Source organism: Semicossyphus pulcher, unplaced genomic scaffold (genome assembly GCF_022749685.1).
Source record: "Semicossyphus pulcher isolate SPU_LCO1_2020_fin unplaced genomic scaffold, fSemPul1.0.p SCAF_16, whole genome shotgun sequence".
Lineage (NCBI taxonomy): Eukaryota > Metazoa > Chordata > Actinopteri > Labriformes > Labridae > Semicossyphus > Semicossyphus pulcher.
Window position 1 is genome coordinate 24708153 of NW_027211670.1, and position 24652 is coordinate 24732804.

General features: G+C 43.6%; 1 protein-coding gene across 1 annotated transcript in view; it reads left to right on the forward strand.

Annotated features, from left to right (window-relative positions):
* srcin1b (SRC kinase signaling inhibitor 1b) overlaps window positions 1–20258 on the forward strand; it is a 93713-nt gene extending 73455 nt beyond the window's left edge. The window contains exons 9-19 of the mRNA XM_069664374.1: window positions 352–392; window positions 3802–3962; window positions 4625–4800; window positions 5204–5334; window positions 6764–6911; window positions 9510–9807; window positions 10113–10455; window positions 10532–10674; window positions 13883–14032; window positions 18236–18287; window positions 18456–20258. Of these exons, the coding sequence (XP_069520475.1) occupies window positions 352–392; window positions 3802–3962; window positions 4625–4800; window positions 5204–5334; window positions 6764–6911; window positions 9510–9807; window positions 10113–10455; window positions 10532–10674; window positions 13883–14032; window positions 18236–18287; window positions 18456–18562 (1750 nt within the window). The 3' untranslated portion in view covers window positions 18563–20258. The remainder of the gene's footprint in view (window positions 1–351; window positions 393–3801; window positions 3963–4624; window positions 4801–5203; window positions 5335–6763; window positions 6912–9509; window positions 9808–10112; window positions 10456–10531; window positions 10675–13882; window positions 14033–18235; window positions 18288–18455) is intronic.
* The last annotated feature ends 4394 nt before the right edge of the window (window positions 20259–24652 follow it).

A 24652-nucleotide genomic window follows, 5' to 3' on the forward strand; every position in this document is an offset into this window, starting at 1 on the left:
GGAAGAGATGCAAAAGTATATTGTGATGATGTTTGATACTATAAACTTATAACATATCTTCTTACGGACATCAAAGCCTCCAAATAAAAGCACAGAAAGAGAGTGAAATATGAGACCTTAAATCTTTAATCACCGGTGTGCTTGTAGGACTAGTGAATGAATGATTTCACATTTATCCACACACACACATCAGAGAGTAGATTGTGAATAAAGCTGCCAACAGCACATATATATATAGATATATATATATATATATATTCCCCACATTTCCCTCCATACATCAATAGCCTCTCAGTTGCAAAGTCGATAGTGTGTTCTGGCTGTAAGTACTTTAACACTTGCCTCTTCCAGGGAGAAGATTGAGTCAGCCAGTGACTGCTCGGGAACTGACAGTAAGTGCTCTCTGCTACCAAAAAAAACAGACACACTACTTCCTATCGCTGCCTGTCGCTTCTGCCACTGCTTCCTGTTTGATAGCCACGGAAATTGTCTTTTTTTCTCCTCAAAGAGCCGCAGCTATTTCATTTTCTCTGCATAATTCTTTAAGTGGCTCGTATGTGATGGTAATGGCTGACTCTGCGAGCTTCTTCATACTCTGTGTGCCGGCTTCTGCTGCTGTGTAACTGCTGCTCATGCTTCTTGTTTTAGCTGGACGCACTAAAAAAAAGAAAGGTAGCTATGTGAAGTGTCTGGTACCTGTTCCCTCGTCTACCCCCCCCTGTGTTTTTGATTCTGTTTTTGGGATCCACATGAGCTTCCAAAAAGTGTGTGTGTGTGTGTGTGTGTGTCTCAAGGTCCCCTCTCAGCTGGTGTCCTTCACTCTCCACGTTTCCTGTGTTTTTCAGTGACAAATCATCGGAGTTGCATTGAATCTGAAACAAAAACATGATGTTCTGATTTCCTCCTCGGTTTTTGTTGTGAGCGACTTGTTTGTAGGAGCAAAGTCTGGTGACTCTTCAGTTAAATTAAATCTGCTTCAGCCACAGCAGAGGAAAGGGCATCATTTGGAAGCTAATGAGGACAAAATTAATGGATTTCACTTTGAGCTGCTGTTTCTCTGTTTGAAGTTTCCCAGATGAAAAGATGAATGTTCTCTGGTTATCTGATCGAGCATCAACAATGGAAGTGTTCGACTTTATAGGACATTCTAGATGAGCTGATATTCTGAATCTGTTTTTTCCGAGTACTTTTGTTTGTTGACATTTATTTCTACCTTTCGAAGTTCAGAGAAGCCTCGCAGACTTCCTCCTCTTCCTTTCTCGCACTTAACCTTCACATTTCGGTCGTTCGCCTAATAAGATCTGTCAGATTCGTATCTGCCTGCCTGCCAGGATGATAAAAATGTACATTTTCAGTCAAATGGACTCAGACTGTTATCTGTGTAGACTGTCTTTGTGCCTGCAATCTTATTCATCTGAACTGTAGAGGCAGCAGAAAGTCATTTAGGTAATGACGTCTGTGAAGACTCTCAGCAGTGTTTGCCCGCTGTGCCTGTCAAACGCTCTGAATTATGTCTTGAATTATGGTTAAATGGGACTTTGGTATTTTTAAACCAGGGCTTTTTTTGAAACATATTTTAGAATCTAAAAGACTCAAATGTAGGAAACGTTTCAGAACAGCTCCATTAGATTCACTGGGCAGCTTTAAACCAGTAAGGCTGCAACATAATCTTACGGGCTCCGTGTGTCCACTAAAGGTTCTTGTTTTTTCTGACAGGCTCAGATGTTTAAAGTGTCTGATAACGTTACAGAAAGGATCCCTACGGAGAGACATTCTTGTTATCGAGTTAGATGCTCTTTAAAAACCCAAAACAGCCGTTAAATTGCTTTCTTCAAAGCCACCAGACTCCATTGACATAAACTGCATTTTTACACCGCAGAACACAGGACTTGCTGGTCCACTGCTTCCTTGATAAGGTAGTTTGTCTGTTATTGTTTAACTTGTTATGTTTTTATTGGTTATTTTAGATCACACAAAATATTTTAGTAACACAGAATAAGACAAAAAAATGTCACCGATCGAGACAGCTGTAGAGCAGCAACTCCTGTATTCTGTAAGGTTAAATTACTGATTTTCTCAAGGGAGTCTGGTGGGATTGAAGAGAGCGATGTAACGGCCTTTTCTGGTAGGGCTGAACGATTATGAAATCACTTATCTAATTGCAATTTGTTTTACTTGCGATTTTGATATGATTTGCGATATTAAATTGAATTATCACTTTTACATAATTTTTCTGATTTTCATTGAAAAACATAATTATGGTGTGTTTTCTGCAGGGATCTGTACCAATCAAAGATATTTGATGCTTATGTCTGTGTATGACTTGTAGGCCAGAACATTTTGTATTTTGACACATTTCACCTTTAATAAATATTGCGATTTCAAGCCCTATTTTCTGTTTTATAAAACAGCAATTTACTCCTTAAAAATAAACTCTTATCTCTGTAGGGATCCTTTCTGTAATGTTATTAGACACTAAAGCCACTAACACCCGCTGACACCCAGCTTTTTTGCTTAGTGGGAAACGTTACAATCGGCATTCAGACCCAGGTCACATGACTCTGCAGTAGACCCGGGTAATTATTGCCTCGGCATTGATGGGAACACAAAACCCGTGTCGACACGCTAATCTCCGCCCCCTTTCCGGCACGATGCTATCCTCCGTTAGTAACTTCTGCGACTCCTCGTCATCGCAGCTACAAATTCCATTCGTCAAAAAAAACAGACCATCGGCATCTATAAGCGGGTCTTAAATGCTAAAATGAGGTGGTAAAGGGGTATAAGAATAACAATCTGAGCCTGTTCGTGGGGGAAAAGCATGTTTAGTTCTTTGATTGTGGACATTTACCCCCAAAGATTACTTTGCAGCCATGACAGAATGTTTCTTGGCAGCTGGCTGAAGCGATCTGCTGCTGTTCCTGAACTTTTTTCTGTCTATTGGTCATTTAGAGCCCAGAAAACGTCAATAAAAACAGGTCCCAAGCTGAAAAAATACACAAATATATTGTGAAAATAACCCGAACAGTGGCTTCAGCTCTCCTGGTCAGAGTTTCGAGGATCCACACTGCAGCTGAAGCTGTCGTCACCCTGTCTGCAGAGGTGTCGGCTCTGAGGTGTTTGAGATCATTGAATGTGTTGCTCCGGTGGAGTCTCAGACTACACGGCTCTTTATTTGAAAGCAGCCTAAAAATGCAACTCTTCAATCTGTTGTAGATTGATTGTGTTGTAGTTATTCTCCCTTTGTTTGTTCTGCATGATGCGTGTGACTCAACACCTAATTACTGTCAGAGCATACTGTGGCATTCATTGTAATTTCAGAGGATTATCTGAGCTGGAAACACTCATACACTCCACATTCATGTGGGCTGTCGTATAAAAGATACTTGGATTTAGTGGAAATGTATTTTTCACTACTGACCCTGTTTGTCCCTGAAGCCTCTCCATGCTGTTGATCATTGTTAAGTCTACATAAAACTGTAATCTCCACCCCTGACCTGCAGCTCAGATACAAGTTGTCCTGCTGCTGCCAAATCCTGGAACAACCAATCGTCTGTGTCCAGTCGCTGAAATTGTTTTTTTACTGGATGGACACACGAGGTCATAAGAGTCAAACCTTTGGGGATTTGGCATCTAAAGACTCTTGGCTTCACTTACGGTCCAAATATAGACTTAAATTCTCCTCGAGCATTCATTATAACCGCTTTGATTTGCTCACAGTGTTTTGGACAACTTCTATCAGTCCTGCTGTGCCCAAAATGAGAGAATATTCCGTTTTTATATCCCAATTTTTCTGTTGGGCAGCTTTGACACCGTCTGCTCCTTTGGCCCTGATGCCCCCTCCGCCCTCGGGGGCCAACCAGCCTGTGACGGTGTCCCGTCTGCAGATGCAGCTCCACCTACAAGGCCTGCAGCAGAACACCAACGCACTGCGCAAACAACTGTCGCAGCTGCGCAACATGCAGGTGTGTCTGCTTTTGCATATTTGTCGAGTGAAATAGTAATGCAGGCTCATACAACAGTTCTGCAAGAAATGTAATCTTCTAGAAGGTGATCATGTTCAGATATGAAGGACATTGATTTACATTTATAGCCATTTTTTGAAGGTCTATTAAAGTGACCGTTCGCTAAGGCCCAACCTTCTGAGCTGCTGTTGTTAATCCTGACAAGCTTTCTGTTCTTGCGTGGCACATCATACTGTTCACACAAATGTCAGCAACTCAAGTTTTTACAAATGTTTTCAGCAATAGGTTGATTTCAGAGAGACGTACACAAAAGAAGGCTTCTCATTTGTCACAAGCAAAGGTCACTTTAGCTCCCCAAAATAGTAAATATTGCTAACAATTTTAGCTTACGTTAGAGCCAGTGCTAATTTTGGAAGTTGTTTTAGATTTAGTCTTAGTCTGTAAGGTATAATAAGGAGGATTTTTCCTGCATTTTGTCAACAACACATTCAAACTTGCCCCTCCTCCTCCTGGGCTCTTTGTCACCAGAAGCTCACTCTCACTCTCACTCTCTCGTGCGAGTCACATCACTGTAAAACACATTACAATTCCACAGCACCACAAACCACAGTCCCAACATGATCATATTAAATGTGGTTATAAAAATGAACTGTCTTTCCCAGCTGGAGAACCAGGACTCGGTCTTGTCCCTGCTGAGGCAGACGGAGTCGGAGCTGAGCCTCATGATGCTGGACGCCATGCGCACGCAGGAGGACCCGCTCCAGAGACAGCGCCTCCTAGTGGAGGAGGAGAGGCTCAAGTACCTGAACCAGGAGGAGCTGCTCATCCAGCAGCTGCAGTGAGTTCAGAGCAACATTGATTTATGCAACAACACCGTAAATGAAGGGTCTTTAGTTTTAGACGCATTGGTGGAGGAACACAGGGACAACAAGAGAAAGATGTTGTTTTGGTATGTAATAAATTTCAGTTATTGTCCCAAATATTTTGATTTTAATGGCTGATATGGGCCCATTACTGATCTATATAGTAACAATATTATACCAATCCCCATCTCTGCAAAATTCAGACACAGATTCTGTGAACTTTGGTCCTGAAAAGTCCTGTAGAACACTCCCAAAGACAATCATAGTGGCTGGATAAGTCAATGGAGTCATGCAGCATGGCTCCGAGGGTAAATGTAGCATGAAGGAGACGGACCGAAAATGATTCACACTGAGTTTCATGAATGTATTCCTCCACAGTGACCTGGAGAAGTCTGTGGAGGAGCTGCAGAGGAACTCGTCTGTGAACCACGGCCTGGTGACGGAGCAGGATGTGGAGCAGAAGAGCAAAGAGCTGAGGATGCTGGGAGAGACGCTCACTGAGCTCAAAAGTAAGTCTCCATATGACCTCCTGTGTGTGTTTGGAGATCATGCTGCGATCTCTGCCGCTTCTTTCTTGTGCATTTATTCCCTGCAACACTCATTCGGCAAGTTTGCTAAGCGCTTCCCTGCAGGCACTTTGTAGCTTTTCTATCTTACTCTCACTTTCCACTGCACTGTCCCTCCGTCGCTGCAGCCTGGTTATGCATAAGCATGTTGTCTGTCTTTAAAGAATACATCAGATGATTTTCTATCTGTTTGTCTTACTGTGAAAAAATCCAATGAAAAGCCAACAAAACCAACAATGAATTTATTCTCTTCATGCATTGTATGTCTTCTTTCTCTTTGTAGTAGGAGCTTATTATGACTCAATCCCAGATACACCATCCTGCTGCTGCAAATACTTCAGATACTTAGTATGTGGATAAATCCGCCATTAAAAGTAGTCCCCAATTCATGCTTTATTTGTTTTCCTTTAAATCTGCTGTGTTTTAGGGAAAAAAACTGAGCTTTTATTTTAAATAAATTATGTATTTCATATTTTTTTTATAGATGAATGTGTAGAGTACGAAGCAGTGGTGCATGGTACATGGAGAACATGCACGTCACGGTGTGGGTGGAACATCCTGCTGCTATTCTTTTAATTCACACAGGAGTTCCTGACTTCTAATGACAAACAATGTCACATGCATACATTACCCACAAGGCCATCCTCCGTAAACCACCTCCTCCTGCTTCCTATAATGCCTCCTAAATGCAGTCCTGTAGTTGTAGTTTTGGTTCAAAGGTCAGAAGCTGGGATGATTTAAATGCTTAGTGTACGTCAGGTGGATGTTCGACAAAGTCACAGATGAATATTCATGAATCTCCTCAGACTTTATATTCATGAAGTTTCAGGTTTAGCCCCTCGTCCTGCTGCTCTGACCTGTGTACCTCCGCTCTGCATCCTGCATATTAATGAGTAACAGCAGAGCTCTCTGAGGCCTCATTATAATAATATGTAGATTGACTGCAACGCTCTGCCATGATTCGGCGTTTGAGTGACAGATGGACGGTTTTCAGGACAGCTGAGTGTCCAACATTTCCGATCCTGGCTGTGAATCGTCCTCACACCCACAGACGAGCACAGACTTTGTTTTTGTTACTGCTCGTCCAACCCGCCCTTCACTCTCTGTTGGCCGACCTCCACTGAATCCTCCTTCTGGATATGACAGGAAAATCCAGCGCCTTCAAACAGCTGCGACAGAAACAACATCCTGTCTCTACGTCCTGTAATCTCCCCCACCCTCCTTCTTTACCTCCACCGCTCTCCGCCTCCTTTCTTCCTCACATCTTTATCCAAACACGTCCCTCTGACGTGCTGCTTTCTCCCTTCATCTGTCTGCCTGTCATTCTCCGCTCCTCATCCCTCTCCCTCTCTCTCTCTCCCCTCCCATGTAGACCAGTTCCCGAGCCTGCAGAGTAAGATGCGGGTGGTGCTGAGGGTGGAGGTGGAGGCTGTGAAGTTCCTGAAAGAGGAGCCGCACCGCCTGGACGCCCTGCTGAAGCGCTGCAACACCATGACGGATGCTCTCAGCACGCTGCGCAGGTACACAAATCAAACAGCCCTCAGTTTGCTCAGATGATACCTGAGTTTTAAATAAACCAGGTCAGCTCAGGTGCAGCGTTTTCTCCCCTCATGTTACGTCTTTATGGTGGTGTTCTCTCAGCCTGTTGTACCAAAGACACTGAAGAACGGGGCTGGATGTTTTTTTAAAGTTTACAAGTTTATCCAAAGTATTACCTGAGTTTTCAGGTGACGCCAAAATGATTCCTTACTTTGGAAAAATGAACATGTTTTTTCATACGCTTCTATTTATGTGCACGATAAAATATGTGACTATTGAAAAAGATCATTTACGTTAACAAAGACATTAACGTGTGTTCAAAACACTTTAAACTCCTCAGCTGTGAGAGAAGAAATTGTACTGGAGAGATTTAAATTCATGAATGAACCTCTGTTACAAAACGTGTTCACACAATGCTGATAAAGCTCGTCACCAGGTAAATCTTGCTGTAGTTAAAGGTGTGCAGTACTTTTGAAGTAATGAGAAAGGCGGAGGAGGCTTCAGGAGCGTCCAAGAAACGTTTCAGTTGCTGCAGATGAAAAAGAGGCGCCCTGTCTGTGGCGCTGCAGCAGCCAAAGACCGCTCCAGATCCTCTCTTTCCAAACGTTTATTAATCAGTGTTACAGCGAACATTATGACCACGTCACTGTCACTGTCACTGTCATCTACTTCTTTTTATAACGATGATAGAATTCCAGCTAGTTAATTCATGTAACCTCGGCCTAGTACTAACATTATAGTATTAACGCAGAAGTAGTGGGGTATGTCAGTGCGTCGTTGCTATGGAGACGGTCAGCTGCGTCTGTGTGTTGCGTTGCTTTGATGTGAACGGCCCAGTTCTAGAACGTTTACGATCAGATGTCGGGGGGGATTGTTTTGGCAGTTGCATCCAGTCTCGTTGCGAATCATTGATCTGAACTGGCCTTTACATTTACTGCCACAAAAGCGGGGTGACAAATGTTCTGCACACATGATTTAAGTAACAATAATGAACTGTTAAAGACTTACAGTGTGAAGTCCACCTGTAACAGCCTCCTTAACAAAAGAGAGAACTAAACCTGAGGCTCAAAGGTTTTTAATTAGGTTAAATGTACTTTTCTTTGCAGAGAGCTGTATTATTATATTCAGATAGTATTGGAATATTATTACTGATGCTTTAACTTATGAGGTGAAAGTCGAGCTCATTTTAGTTTGTATCTGAATCAAAGTATTATAATAATCTGATTGTGTTTTATTTTTAGGACCTTAATCCCTTCAGTTTAGTACTTTAGTAAATGTGCTTACTTCCCCCCCGCTACATATGCTCAGTTATACAACAGGTAGTTCTGACCAAGTAATCTGATTGGACAAGAGGCTGATATAGAGTACAACATCCCTGGGACCTTTCACTGTGTGTATCACTCCGCCTCTGCCAGGTGATCTGAATACTGTTAGTTAACAATACAGCAGCTACATGAAGCTGGTGTCTCTGAATCACACAGACTCTTATTTAACTGGCTGAGGGTTAATTAAAACAAACAGATAAATGTACAGGATGAAAAACAGCTGATCGGTGGTCACCTGTACACACAGAGTGCAGGAGGATGTTTGGGTTGCTCTGCAACAACAGTCCATTTTCAGTTAAGTTGTGGAACTAGTTCAGTTGGGGAGCAAAACATAATTTGTTGTTTATTGTTACTTCTTACGACTGTTTGCTGCTTCCTGTTGTACAAAAGCAATATCACACCCGAGGTCGTGATGTTGTTCCGAATATCATCTCGCCTGTAATTTTCTGTTGCACGACGCCTCCTGCAGATAATCACAGCCGGGATGATATTCAGTACAATCACGACTCGATTGAGATATTGCTTAAATATATGTGAATTAAAAGTAAACAGAAGTTTGTACAGAAGCTGAACACTATTTCAAAGACCTCTCCCTAACACCTGAGCTAAAGGAAACGATGGATAAACATGTTCTCATCATTTGGATCCTCGTGTATAACACTCTGTTTATAGGGAACATCACTGCAAAAGAGAAATTTGCATCTATAGCTGAACCTTTTGCTGCTTATTCATTTCATGTTTTATGTGAGAGATGAAAAAACATTTTTAACACACAAGAGATGCTGCACACTGAGAGACATCAGAGGGTTTCACTGAGAGCAGACTCTCTCCATGTCAGAGTTCCTGCTGCTGATGCAGTTGATAGTGAGACGTTCTGGTCAGAGAGAGTTCATCAGACAGCATCATCATCACTTCATCAAAGCTTTTAACGAGGTTGTTCAGAATCCACGTCTGTGGAGTCTCTGTACCGTGAGATGTTTCTACTCTGGTGCGAATAAAAAACTAGTTACAGCTCGGATTTCAAAATAAAAGCCACAGAACTCCTTTATTTTTAAGAACCCGCAGACCGCACCTTCTTATCTGCTGTCTTTGCTCCACAGCTGACTCTCTAATAAAGACTCTTTCCTGTGGTAAACTGAGTGTATTTAATCTAATATTTCTAGTAGTTGTTAGGCAGAGTCTCCTAACACAGTCTAGGACCTTGACTGTGTCCTGTGTGTATTGTAGTCTCTTGTATCCCTCCTATATGTACAGACAAGTCACAGAGGGAGTGTGGAAGAGCCCCGAGGACCTCTCCAGCCAATCACAGAAGAGAGCCGAGGACATGAGTCGCAGCTCGGACCTGGACATCCTGAACAGTCCTCCCCTGAGCCTCACCGACCTGAGCACCAGCGCCGGCCTCGCCAACTGGATGCCCGTGACTACCGGCGACGCAGACTCATCGGGCCCCGAGCAGGACATCCAGCCCTCCATGACCTTCAGAAACCGGGTCCTCGACGAGCTGCCGAGCCGACGTCCTGCGGATAAATCTGTCTCTGCAGAAGTCAGACTGGTAATCAGCTGCTGATTGTGTGTATTTCTCTTCATTGTTAGATCTCCTGGTGTAACACAGGATTCTTATTATTGTGTCACGATTAGCCAGATGGCAAATATCCAATTTACATTTCAATGGCATTTACGTCTCTGTTGAGTCCCTGTGCACACACCGGCAGCTGCAGTCAGGTTACATTAACATTTAGTCTTGCAATATTACAAAATAAAGTGCCAGAGTTTTTCTTAATGATGTTTTCCCAGCTCCTCCTGTTAGCAGTTAGCATGTTCCCGCTCATCATGTGTCTGTGTCTGTATGTGTGTCAGGCTGCAGAGCGCGACTGGGAGGAGAAGCGTGCCAGCTTGACCCAGTTCAGCGCCCAGGACATCAACCGCCTGCTGGAAGAGACCCAGGCCGAGCTCATGAAGGCCATCCCGGACCTCGACTTCGCTGCCAGGCACATCAACAAGCCGGCCGTGCCCCCCAAGCCCCATATCACCATCCCGATAACCTCTACTACAGCTACTTCCTCTGCAGCTGGGACCACTGGGACCACAGCCACCACCACTACATCCACCACGCCCTGCGGGGACCAGCAGCCCGGAAAAGTGCAGCTGGCCGCCCAGAAGCTGAACAGTTTGGAGGGGGCAGGGTCGCATCGAGGGTCGGGTGAGTGCCGATAATTCTTCTTATTTATCATGTTGTGGCAAAATGTCACAGGTTTATTTCCTGTGTTTATGTACAGTGGATCTAAACGTGGCCAGGTATCGCACAGAGAAACCCTCCAAGTCCCCGCCGCCTCCTCCACCCCGCAGAAGCTTCCCGTCAGCACACGGCCTCACCACCAACCGCACAGGAGAGGTCATCGTCACCAACAAGAATCTAAAGGTGAGATATTCTCAGAGCTGCTTTAGGCTCCTGCAGTGACACATGCTGCTGCTGCTGCCAGTCCTGTCTCTCTACATCCAGTTTGACTTTGATAACGGCCATTTATAATCTTTTATGTGTAGTAGAAATCTCACACAGATTGTCTAGATAGCAGCTAATCAGTGAAACAAAAGATCTAGTTACAAAGGATGAAATATAGTGAAAATCTTTAAGCTGAAAATAAAGTCCGGTCCAGGCTTTCTGACGGTTTGAGCCTTGGCATTAGAAAGTAAGCCATGTTTGCTCGTGGACTGACGGTTCCTCTCCTGCCTGGTCATTAAAACTCTGACTGTGTTTGTGCCTTCTGAGCGAGTGAACCGCAGAGCCTCTAAACAAACAAACAGCTGTTTCAATTAACATGACAGCCAGAGTCTCTGAGTGAAGGAGGCAGAGCAGCTCTGAGCTTCAACAACAGCTGTTCTGCATCTAATGGCGGATTTTTCTCTGGAAAACTTTGCTTCACTTTATCAACTTTTCCCTGTTTTATTTACAAGTTATGAGCTTATAGTTGGTGTCAGTTCACAGGCACCAACTGTCCGGTCTGTAATGATGAAAATCAGCAAGAGCAACAACTTTGTGTTTCTAAGTAAAGTTTGTGTCTCGTGTCTCGTCATCATCGCGGCTTTGCATTTAAAATGTTGCTCAAAATATTCTTATAAAAGACTTCTGAAAAGCAGAAACAGTTCGTCATCATGAAAATGGCAGCTGGTTGTCAGAAACAAATATTAAAAACTGTGTCTCGACATTTGTACATGTTTGTGAGTGAGCTCCGGATCCAGTCCAAATTTTAATGGGTTTTTCTTGGCCCATGTAACAGCCGGCCATCAAGTTTCCTGAAACCAGGCCAGTAGGTTTTCAGTAAATCTGCTGACAGACAGACAATAATACGACAGCGTATCAGGGACATTGTAAAAAAACGAGCTGACGGAGAAGAATAATATTCAGAGGAAAAACTTAAAGTGGCAATAGCAAATTTGTGAGATAATAAAGTCATAAACTTGTGAGAAACAAAAACTAGTAAAATGGTCTTTTGAGTAATAATCTCGAAGATTTTCATTTAGATAAATGTCTGTTAAGTCACTGTCGCCTAATGAGGTAACACAATGGTGACTGAGTCTGTGGCCCACTGCTGCTTTTCCGCTCTCTGCAAGCATTGCAAGTAAACAGTAATCTACTATGGCTGAACAAACAAAGAAAAGATGGATGACTACAGATACAACTTCAACAAGAAGTGAAAATACAAAGAAGAAGAAACAAACTCGACGCTCAGATGAAGACAAACAGTCTGAAAAGGAAAGCGACCGTCAGCCAGGAAAATCAAGAGTTTTTTGTTGAGTGGATGGAGGCTTATACAAGAAACAACCCCAAGGTTGTGGCTGCATTTGGGTCGATGTCCAAAGAGGATTCGTGCTAAAATTTGTGACTTTATAATCTCATAAATTTGCAATTTTTTTCTGGCAAATTTACGACTTCGGACTATTACTCCTCTGCTCCGACCTTGCTTCTTTTCGTTCACTAAAGCACTAAAATTACTTAATAACATTTCCTCCTTGGCAGAGAAAATAAAACTCATTTGGTTGTAGTTTTAAAGCAAAGCTAAATCCTGCATGTACATATAACCCAGTGTAAATCCTGACTACAATTCACATCAAATAAATCTTCATTTTCAAACATTACTGACTGTTCTTAGGACGAATATGTTCAATGCATCCGTATCCAAAGCTAATATAAGAAACTTTTTGGGATATGTATCATATGTATAAAAAAACAGTGGATTCAGCACCATGTTCTGATTCTGACCCTCATGTTAATAAAACCTGCCCTCACATGTGCATCAGAGTGACTTTCCTGTTGGCTGCAGGCAGTTTTCAGTTTGGCTCTCAGGCGAGAACAAGCAGCTGCTGCTCCAAAGCCTCCCTGATCTCTCTCTGTGGAGAAACCTGCTGAGTGGAGTTCACTTTGTCTCAGAACAGACTGAGTCTTCAAGGCTCAGATTCAACAATGTGCTGAAATAACCTTCCACAGGGACACCAGACCTTTATGAGTGAACAATGTCGAGTAGTTCCTTCTTTGACGAGATTTTTGGCACCTCGTTGAGACAAGAGTTCAGCTTGAGATGAAGAGAAGAAGTGTAGAAGAAAGTTCTGGAAATATAAGAGGAAACAAGAAAGACGGAAAAATGGGAATTTGCAGATTAAAAGTGTAAATTTTGTCTCGACAAACTCTTAAATTTCAATTAGACTTAAACCACAACGTGAACAATACAGTGTAACAGGTAAGTCTGCTGTCACACCTGAAGTCTGTTTGATCAGAATCAAAGACTAAATTGTTACAAAGTTGCATTTTGCCTCGAGTTTGGTTTGTGTTCACACGGCAGCTTTTACCAGCAGACCAAAAGTTTAGATGCGCGAGGAAACTGCTCTCTGATTGGTCAGAATTTACACCTCGGTGGATTGTCTAAAACATCTTCAGGTCTGCAGTCTACATTTCAAACCTGACGATTCTGAACGAGACATGACATCGGAGGCGGCGTCCTACATTGAGGAAGTGTAGTTTAGCGAGCTCCCTGGCCTCCGTAGTCTGGTGGAGGTTTTCCAGGTCCCATTGCAGAAGCGGATAGCGCCCTCCAAAGGCACAGAGCCAAAGTGCATTTTTTTTCCTACCATAACGGCATTAGCTCCCCATGATAGCATGATAGGACTGAGGTGGGAAATCTGCGAACTGGCCCTTTAATGTAATACTAATTTAACCCTAACCACAATGCAAGTTACTTTTAACATGTTCTGTTGAGATTAGGGCTTCAACTAACAATTATTTTCATGATTGATTATTTCTTTGTTCTATAAAAATTCCCAAAGTCACAAAAAATCCCATGAGCACATCCAAAGCCCAAGAAGACGTCTTCAGATGTCTTATTCTGAAACCAAACTGAGTGAATATTAAAACTAACTGATGATATAATGACGCTACAATAATAATATCAGTTTGAAGTAATGACTGGTTATTTAAATGGAGTTTGGAGGTGCAGACAGCCATGAAGGATTCTGCTGATGACCATGAAAAATGTCTCATTTTATTTGTATTATTTATTTGATGTTTTGCTTATTAGACAGTCGACAGTGAGACTGAAACCAGAGGAGCGTTAACATCTTCATCTTTCCTTTTTCAGATGGAGGAAGACGGCGAGCTGCCTAAAACTCTGGTGAAGCTGAGGCGGACCCCCTCTGACACCCCCCGACCCGCCTCCACCCCGCCTGTGATCGCAGCGTCCGCCATTCAGGACGAGGACGACGAGGAGAAGATCATAGCTGAGCTCGAGGTTCGAATCATTGAGTTATTATTTACTCAGAGGTATATTATCTTTGTGATGCCGGTTCTGTGTGATAACATGTCTCTGCCACACTCTCTCACACGTCCACGCATCAGATATTTCAGAGAGCACCTGTAAAAGATAAAAAACAGTGCAACACCCTACCAAAGGCCACGCCCACCCCTCCCTGCACCTTTGGGTCCTTGTGCAGAAAGGTAAATGAAAAGTGTTCTCCGTCTGACGCCTGCTGTGGACTCTGCTTCTACTACCACTGACCCTCTGCCGTGCTTTCCCCCTTTTTATCTCTTCTTTACTTAAACTTTAATAACAAGACTTTAATGCAAACTGTCTGAGTGACACTCAGGACAGTTGCATTACAAGTTACAACATTTTCACTAAGTGCTATATACTCTCAAATAACATATTCATGATATTTATTAAATAATATGCTCCAATCTGCAAGTTTTTATTGACTTCATGCTGACTGTAGTTGCACCAGGAGACATCACGTCTGTGCTATTTATGTCACAATACTGTACAAACGTCTGATAGGATAACATTATAAGTCAATGATGACCTTTAGTACCCCTAAAGGTTAAAAGTCAACGTCACAATGACCTTAAAAAAACATTGATTTGACCTTTTTTCCGTCCACTTCCTGTGAACGTTAAATCACGGGAACGCCTGCAGGGAATATTTTCAAAATTTGTTTCAAACATCCGCTTGAGCTCAAGGATGAACTGATTAGAGTTTGTTGGTCAAAGGTCAGAGTTACTTCATGTCCATCCCGTTCATGTGAACGTGATATCCCAGCAGTGCCTGCAGGGATTGGATCACATCTATTTTATTTAAATGTATCTGTGTATGTGAACAACGCCATCCAGGAGAGATAAGTGGCCAATCTGCTCACGCTCTGCCCCGCACATAATCTCTATTTACAGATTCAACATAAAAATGAACAATCTGTAGGCAGGGGCAGAACGGGTTCTGGTTTCCGTTTGTAGTACGTGTAGTCTGAGTGACCAATCACGTATCAGCAGGCTGCAGCGTATGCAGGAAAAACAGTCCGTGTGGAGAGCAAAAGCAGGCGGAGCGACATCCCGGCTCCCATCAGCTTCATCTGACAGAAACTTTAAGCTCTATAAACAGACATCTGCAGCAAGTTCAGTCTGCTCTGGGACAAAAATTGAGACAAATTATCTTGACACTGTCATGAAAGTCGTTCAGCCTCCAGATTTCCTGACTTCCTCGAATGCACCATAAATGATGGCTCCGCCCTCCGTTCAACAAACTTGTCTTAAAGTAGAGACTTAAAAAAGAGAGACTTAAAGTAGTGTTCTCCTCCTCTTGAGGACAGACCTGACAAAGCTTCATGTTGTTCCTAATCTGCATCATGATGTTGTTCTTTCAGCAAACTGAAGAGCCGTTAATTAAAGTCGATCACAAGAGAATCTGTTTCTGTTTGGGCTTCATCCCGCTGCAGTAAGCCAGAGTGCAGCCTCTGTGTAACTTCCTGTTTACAGTGAGACTGAGACTCAGCACAGACAGATGAACGGGCGCTCCTCCGGGGGATGGGACGAACCGAGAGATGATGCTGTTTATTTAGCAGACACATCTGGAGGGAGAATTTACCTTTGATGTGAGCACGTGGTCGCTGCTCGAGCTGCTAACTGGACTGTAAACAATGCAGCGCACGGAGGAGGAAGTGTTGGGTTCATCGCTAACTGCTAGCTAAACCGGACATGCCCGACATGTTCACCGCTGTCCCCAGAGGATATATCCTCGATAGCTGATGGGTCCCAAGATTGCCCCGCACGTGCCTGTTAGTTCTTGTGTTTAGAGGAGAGTCTGCTTCTGTTGTTGTTTTTAGGTTAATTGATTCTTTAAATCATGTTTAAACTCTATGTCCCGTCACTGTCTGGAGTCACTGTCAAATTTACATCAGTGCACAAAAAGGGATGCAAATGAGGACAGAAATGTGTCCACATGCATGTTCAATGAATAATACCAAAAGAAAAAGGTTCGACTAAAGTTAGTCTGCAGCCCCTCCTACAGTTTGGTTTCAGCTGCTAACCTGAACTTCTCTTTCTAACCTTGTTAACCGTTCTCTCAGCTTCCTCCGAACCTGCCCCCTGAAATATAATCTGTGTTTGTGAAGCTCTGAGTTTTTGTGTCTTCCTCTCTGTTAACTGATGCTTTAGCAGTGTGACGGCACCACCTTATAATTGCAGGTGTGATGTGCGCTGTGTGAGTCCATGATTGAAGCAGATGATGTGTTTAGGTTTTGCTTCCAGACTGTGAGCAGCGAAAGCACTTCTTCGACAGCTCGGGTGACATTTTTAGCAGAGTAAAGAGCTCTTGTTTTCGTAGGAATTATCTCACAACGGAGCTGAGCAGGTAGCTGTCAAAGGAAAGGACAGAGGCAGCGAGGGAGAGAGGGAGAGAGGCAGGGAGGGAGAGAGGGAGAGAGGGAGAGAGGGAGAGGATTTCAGGTTCAGAGCTGCAGACAGATTTCCTCTCAAAGAATCTATTTCCTCACTCGCAGGTGTTTAAAATTCAGATCCTGTTTTTATTCTCTGAAGGCTCTCAGGGCCCCGTGCTCTGTTTAAAGATCTGCCAGCCGTGATTAACGTCGGCAGAATCAAACAAAGTCTCTCTCTCTAATTCAGTCATTAAAACAATATTTCCCGTGGTGGGGCATTTTCATAATTAGCGTGCGTGCTGTTTACACATTCATGAAAGGTTAAGAACCGTAAATGGACACTTCTTGGACCAGGCCTGTGTCATATGACCAAAATCTCAATCTCAATATCTCAACATCTCTGGACAGACAGCGATACATGCTGTTAGAAAACCTGAAGGGAGGAGTGGAGGCTGATTAGCCTCTGTGGATTTCCCTCCTTGTTTCTGTTGCTAGGTCTGAAAAGCTTGACAAAAAAACATGCAAACCCTGGTTTCCTTTAGCCTGTTGCCCTGGTGTGTAATAGACTATTAGTTTTATGGGCATCAGGCATTTTAACTGCAAGAAGCCAACAACAAGGATGCTGCAAAAGATGCTAACAGACGACACTCTCAGTCTGGACTATCAGGCTTCTTGGTGGTTTACATCCTTTCCTTTTTCTGGACGGTAGGCTTTGCTGTTGCCTTTCTAATATCGAATCACAGATGGTATAAACAAGTGGACGTAGCCTATTGGTTTGTGGACGACAGGTTTGAAACCTCGAGTGTAAACCTCGTTGACAGGTGGCTGTGGAAGCGACTTGTCAAGTACAGGTAGCATCCCCTTCTTTATGGCCTCTGTGACTCTAAATGGGAGTATAATTTACTAAATGAACATCAGGCTGTGTTTAAGAAGACTTAAAGATAAGGGCTGCACGATATTGGATAAAAGTTTTGTTCTGCCATATTTACTGCGATTTAAGAAATACAGGAAAGTATGCAAAGGCAACAAAACACAACCTCCATGGTTCACTGACTCTGACACCTACGTGAAAAAGGAGAGAGAGTTCAGGTGGAGCAACACATTTCTTTCACAGTGTTAACCAGCACCAGGATGAGGTGCCGTGGAGTACACTCACTTTTAGCCACCTCGCGTAACGGAGCATCTGCTACGACCGTCCTGCCAACTGACGGCAGCAGCGTCGCCTGCGTGTTTCCAGTTTACAGGCAGGTGACACACAGACTCTGCAGCTCAGCGGTCAGTTCACTCTGTGCTCTGATGCACTGACGTGGGTTCAGACTGACTTTATCTGACATCAGTCGTGGAAAATGAGAAACTGGCAAGTTTTCAATTTGCACTAAGCAACAAAAAAAGAGGCTGTCAGACGTGCTTCACCATCGCACGTCCTGCCATGTGATTGCACACGCGCACATCGCAGTGCGATGGTTAAACAACAAATCGTGCAGCGCTACTAAAGATTGAGACCATAAACTCAGGAAAATGTTTCCTGAGAGAATAAATCAAGTGAGAAGGATTATTTTCTCATAGACCTGTAGAACATTTGGACCTCTTTCTGCAACCTCGTTTAGTCGCCCCCTTCTGGCCATTAGAAAGAAGCAGTGCTTTTTATTTACAGTCTGTGATTCCATCTGAAACGAACAGTCTCCCCATGTGTGTCTGTTTTTTGGGGGGGGATTAGCTTAAAAACATTTTTTAACATGGGCTGGATGCCGAGTGTCCTTCTCTTTTTAACATGGTCGAGTCAAGCACAGAGCATTTTTAGCCAAGTAGGTGGCAGGAAAGTTGACCAGAGTTCTGCCGCTTGCTCATCTGTTAATGGAGCACAGAGTGAATCAGGGCGGGACCCAGGCAGGGCGTGTATCTGTAAATCAAACAAATTGAACCGACTGTTCTGTTAACGATCTGTTTTCTCTTTGCTCCCACAGAACAGCAGCAACTCTCCGGGGCCGATGAAGGGTCCGACCGTCGCAGCGAGGCTCAAACACCTCCAACAAGGCAGCCTGGAGCGGCCCAAAACACGCAAACAGAAAGAGGATTTCCCCAAAGTCCAGGGCCAGCAGCAGGTATTCCACTTCTAAAAGCTCCACCTCTGACGTCTGACTCTCCTCTCTGCTGTCACTTCAGACCACGTTTCCCCTGCGACTTTCACAAGATGATAGAAACTGTGCGGGCCGAACCAGCAGACAATACGAGATTACACAAACACCAGAGGGGGGACTTCTGCAGACACCGTGATTTTTACCAGTTCTTGATGTGTGTTTTGACCTTTGAGTTACTGGATCTAACCTAGCCTGCTTAGAGATCAAGTTTTTGTCGTACGAGTTTGTCGATGTTTTGATTTCCTGAGGAAGGTCTTGGTGGTGCTCGTGACTGATCAAACTAGCTTTATTATAATAGTCACATTTATTCAGACACATCCTCCATCATGACTTTCAGCAAAGCCACGGAATGATTTCACATCTCAAAGTTAAAGAAATGTCACCATGTTTTCTCTCCCCGAACCCTCATCTCTCACTCCATTCATCCAGGAAGTATTACCACGCGCTGCTTTTTTCTACCCATCCTTTAAATCTCAAGGTTACAGCTGCAGCAGAGAGTGTTTCAGTGCGACGGCTGCTACTGAACAGCCTCAAAGGTCCACATTCCAGCCAAGAGGCCGATCCATTAAGCTAGCTTACTCGGAATTGCCTTTTAACAGCTCTAATGCTACGACTTATTATGCAAGACGACAAGAGAGAAGCACAAGGTGTGAGGTTAGCTGGAAAAAGCTGTTTTTGGAGACGAGCTTTCAGATTAACGAGTGCAATAAAGATATTTATAGACGGTGAAAGAGAGAGAAGAGATGGAGGAAGGAAGACTGACAGCAGCAGCAGAGGAGCGAAAACTACCCCAACATGTTACATTTAAACAAAGTCTGTTTTTACATCAGAGCACTGGGAACTTTTGAAGCGCGAAAACACTCCTCACATAGATGTTTAGCTCCTACTTCAGAGAGGATGTTCTCCCAGGACAAGAGGAAACTTGATTGACATAATTGAGCCAATCCGGCAGCAGCAGCGGCCATCTTTAGGAAATAATGGACAGAAACACAGACAGGGAAATCTAGAATTGCACGTCTCCTTTTCAACTCGGTCTTATTATGAAAAGCACAACGAACACGCAGGCCCGACAAGGCATCCTGTGTCTTGCTTTCTTGCTGTTGTCTCATGTGGCTAACCACCATTTTTAGGGAAGCCGGGAATGCAACAAGAAAAGAGAGAGCCGAAAATCCTCATGGCGTCTTTTACTCAGAAAACCTGAATCTGAATTTATGCTTTGAAATTTCACACAGGTCATTCTAAGGTGTGCAGTTTTTAAAGGCTACAGTTTCAGGGTTCAAAACTGAAGATTAAAATGAAGTTGTTGGTTTAGCTCAGCGGTTAAATCGTCCGACATACAGAGGCTGCAGTCCTCGACGACCCTCCTGCCCTCGGCCCTTTGCCGCCTGTCATCCCCACTCTCTCCTCCCCCATTTCCAACACTGTCCACTGTCCTCTCTCTAATAAAGGCCAGAAAATAAAAATGAATACATTTATAAATAAAATTGTTGGTTTTCAAATAAAAAAAAATCAACTAAAGTAAAAAACACAATTGCTCTGGATAATCAATCAAGCCTGAGTGGAAGACTTTTCCTCCAGCAGGTTTGATTCAGTCTGCTGGATGACCTTAAAGACATCCAGCTCTGGAAATAAATAAGAGGCCGCTCTAAATGTTCCTTAAATAAGCATTTCTCTCTTCATGTCATGGCCGGCACAGTCCAGATGTGAGCCATTAAAACCTCCTGAATGTGATCAAGAGGAAGACGGACGGTCACAAGCCATTAAACAAAGAGTGTCCTAACGTCACCCAGCAGCTCTGTGACAGACTGGAGGAGAGCACGCAGAGATGCAGGAGAGCTGTGATTACAAACCGGGTTATTCAGCAGATACTGACCTGTGAACTCGTCCTGAGTTAAAACATTCTGTTGTTTAAACATGAGCTTGTTTTCTTTGCTTAATTCGAGCTCTGAAAAACATCTTTTGGTTTTTTAACCAGTCGTCATTTTCTGCAAATAAAAGAGTCAGTGAGAACATTTGATTTGGAAGAAGGAGACATGTTGTGCACAAACACAAACCTGTAAACAGAAAAACCAGAGAAAAACACATTTTTACAGTGTTCTTTTAATTGTTTAGGAGCTGTATACATTTAATAATATATAGATTTACTATTGCAAACCTTCTGGGAATTAAAAGAGTGAAATTCAACCGACATATATTCAGAAAGATGCTCCTCAAAGTAAAATATTTCAATCCTAACTAAACAAGCGGCGTGTTAAAGCCAACAGCACAAAGTCATTGGTTACTTTCTTTTAAAAATCAAATTATTTTCTTTGCTCATAATCCCCCGAAACCCTCACAGCCTCGAACAGTGCAGCTCTGACAGGATGCATTCCTGAAAGTGACCACAAGGTTCAGCTTCATGTTAGTGTCCTCCTGAAGACCACCAGTCGTTTTCCCTTCAGTTTTCTTCACATTAAATGGGGAAAAAGCTGTCAACAGCTTCTCCTGTCACTATTTTATAACTCAAACAAGCTGCAGGCAAACTAATGAGAAAATATCACAGAGGAAAACGACTACGTCGACCTGTGACCGTGTAGGAACACGCATCTACATTCGACACGCTTCAGGCTCATGAGAGGCCGGACGCAGACGGTCACTGAGTCTCTTTGTGTGGACAGGAGGTTAAACTTCACCCGATGAACTCTGAAGTCTGGCCTTTAGAAGTGAAGCCCCACTCGTCTTATCTGCTCCTGCAGACGCTCCCCGACCTGCTGAGCGGAGCAGCCCTCACCCATCCTCTGCCACGCTTCCAGAAAACACTCTGGAAGAGGAAACGATAGCTCACCGTCACCGCTCTCACTAAACCACATTTTCACCCACAGTCCTCGTCTCTATTTCTGCATTTTGGCAGTTCCAGAAACAGTGATTAATTCATGACTTCACCCATTAAACATGCACTTTATCATTAATACGCTCTTTTCTTCAAGCAGCCTCAGGAGCGCAGACGTATTTAGAGCCTTAACTTTCAGGTTAGGACTTCCCAGAAAAGGACAGTGTCTCTGACAGTAGTTTCCATTAGCCGTTACAGCAATTAGCACATGGCTAACATGGCTGACCTCCACTCGACACAGGATGCCATCTGGGCCAGCGTGTCACTTCCCTCCACATAGAGACCTCCAGGATTAGTATTCAGGGCCGGCTGTGTCGGCCTGAATATCAACTTATTCCCCTTTTTGTGCTCTTTAAACATTCATCACTCTGAGAGCCTGAAAGAAAGCGGTCAAATAGGGATTTTATTAAACATTCATTCTACATTTACAGCAGCAGGACGGGCGCGTGGTCTGAGATAACGTTGTTAACAAACACATGTTCTTGCTGATACTGAAGGCAGTGATAGTTTCTCTGTACAAACAGAATAATCAGTCACATTTCATTCACATAATGTGGGTCATGATTTGGTTCAGCATCAGTAGATATAAATGCTTCTCTGGCCGTGTTTACACCTCGTATTAATATGAGTCTTCGGTGACCTGGACACAAGGGCCCAACTGAGACACGACGCCAAGTGTCCAGCTGTCCTCTTGTCTTCAGATTTCCTTGTTGCCTACGTCTCCTCCACTAGAAGCCCTGCGTGTAGTTTGACTGACAGGAAATGGGGAAGAGAAAGTAGGGTCGACGTGCTCCAAAGGGCCGCGAGTTGCAGTTGATGCTGCAGCCGATGCAACAAGGACTCTGCCTCTGTTTACGGGCGTCACTGAGCTAAACCTGCGCTAAACCTGCGCTAAACCTGCGCTAAACCTGCGCTAAACCTGCGCTCTGTTTTTATGTCAATTTGACCCTAGATTGCTTTTGCACATGCACGCAAAGAATACAAAAACTTCACTACAGAATTATCTGGGACATTTCAGCTGTTCAGATGTGCAGAACAAAGTAATTGATGAAATAATAGACACAGAAAGGAGCTCCTCCTGGACTCAAAAGGTTGCTAGTTTAAGGTGCTTTTCGTAGAGGGATGTGTGCAGTCATAAAACCCCAAAAACTCCAAGGCACAAAGTTATTTTTGTTTTGCAGAAGAGAGCAAAACAAGACGCCACTTCCTGGATTTATGACTCATCAAGATGCAACAACAGGTCTTAAAAAAAATAACCGCTGAGCTAAACCGGCGTCTCCAAGTAGCATTTTAAAACTGAGTGTAAAAGGGTTTCTGCAAACTGTGCAGACAGTTACATAGATCGTGTAATAGTAAGTGTGAAGAATCATGATGCACTGAAACAGTCAAACACATGGAGCAAGACATACGGTTTAATTAATAACCTAAAATCTTTAATTTTATGCATTTTCATTCACTTTACTGTCACTTGAATCTTTTGTTTGTCACCCTCTGTCTGTTGTGGATGAAAGGTGCAGTAAACATGATGCCTGCTCTAAGTTCAGCAGAAAGCGGTGTAATATGTGCGCTGGCGACCAGCAAATTAATGCATCCTGAAATGTTCGTTAACCAGAGGCAGCATCCATGTACAAAAACTGCTCAAATAATTCAACCAAATAATCCAAAACTTATCCAGAATATTGAGGCTTTGTTGACCTGTGTAGGCATTAATTTGTTGTTGCAACAGCTACTGTTACGTCTGCTCGTCTGCGCGTCTCTTTGTAATCTGTCTCTGAGCCTGGGTGGCGCACCTGTCAGTCCGTGCTTTTATTCTGAAAGAGCCTCAGATGTAAGCGTGTCCCCCTGAGGCACCGAGCAGCACCTTGTCACCACGATCTGTTTTCTTTTTCTTGTTGAACGTAAGATGTCGTCGGGCTCCGATGCTTCCTCCTTGTTCAGCCTCTTCCTACACAGTTACAGACGATCTGAGCGTTCAGACGACATGAAAGGCTTTTAAGTGTTTTTTATTCTGCCGGTCTTTTCTGCAGGCGTTACAGTCGAGTTTTAATCCTCACCAAGCTGTAAAACATCGATCTGTAGCCGAGCTCTGTTCGACACGCTGTGATTCTCTGTCATGTTGTCCCTTACAAAGAGTCCCTACTTTAAATTACTCAGCTTTTATTTTGAAGTTTTGGCCTCAGCTATTAATAGCTGGAGTTAAAGGGACACACTCACCTCCTCTTCCCATCCTTTCCTCTCCACTCTTCTTCTTTCCTTGTGTCCTTTTGTTCTCTCCTATCCTCGTCTGCTGTCCATTCACCCTCCTCGTCTCCTCTCCTTATCTCCTCTCCTCTCCTTGGTCCCATCTCTTCCCCTTTCACTTCCCACCTTTCCTTTTACCTCTCTATGTTACCTTGTATCTGTCAATTTTCCTTATATCTGTCATCTTTTCTCCTTGCTTCCTATCCTCATCTCATTGTTCCCTCTGATTTCCTACTTGTTTACTGTCCTCATTTCCTCTCTCCTTATTTCCTCTCCTTGGATCCTTGGTCCTTTGCTCATCTCTTCCCGTCTCTCCTACCCTCTCCTTCCTTATCTCATGTCCAAGTTACCTTTCCTTATGTCTGCTCTCCTCCTTGTCCTCTCTCCTTGTTTCATCTCCTACCCTCTTGCCCACTTGTTTCCTATCCTCATTTCCCCATTTCTTGTGTACTTGTATCCTCTCCTCTGCTCATGTCTTCCTCTCTCTCCTATCTCATTTACTCATCTCCTGTCCTCGTTTCCTCTCCTTGTCTTAATCCCTTATTTCCTCCCCTATTATTTCATCCACTTGTTTCCTATCCTCATTTCTCCTCTCTCATTGGCTTATCTCTCCCTTCCTCTTCTAGCCTCTCCTTTCCTTATCTCATGTCCTAGCTTCCTCCTTTTATGTCTGCTCTCTGCCTCTTTCTATTCCTTGTCCTCTCTCCTTGTTTCCCATCCTATCCTCTTGCCTACCTGTTTCCTATCCTCATTTCTCCTCTCTCCTTGTCTTATCTTTCCCTTCCTTTTCTAGCCTCTCCTTTCCTTATCTCATGTCCTAGCTTCCTCCTTTTATGTCTGCTCTCTGCCTCTTTCTATTCCTTTTTCCCCACTCCTTGCTTCCCATCCTATCCTCTTGCCTTCTTGTTTCCTATCGTCATTTCCTCTTTTCTTATCTCCTCTCCCGGTATCCCCTCCTC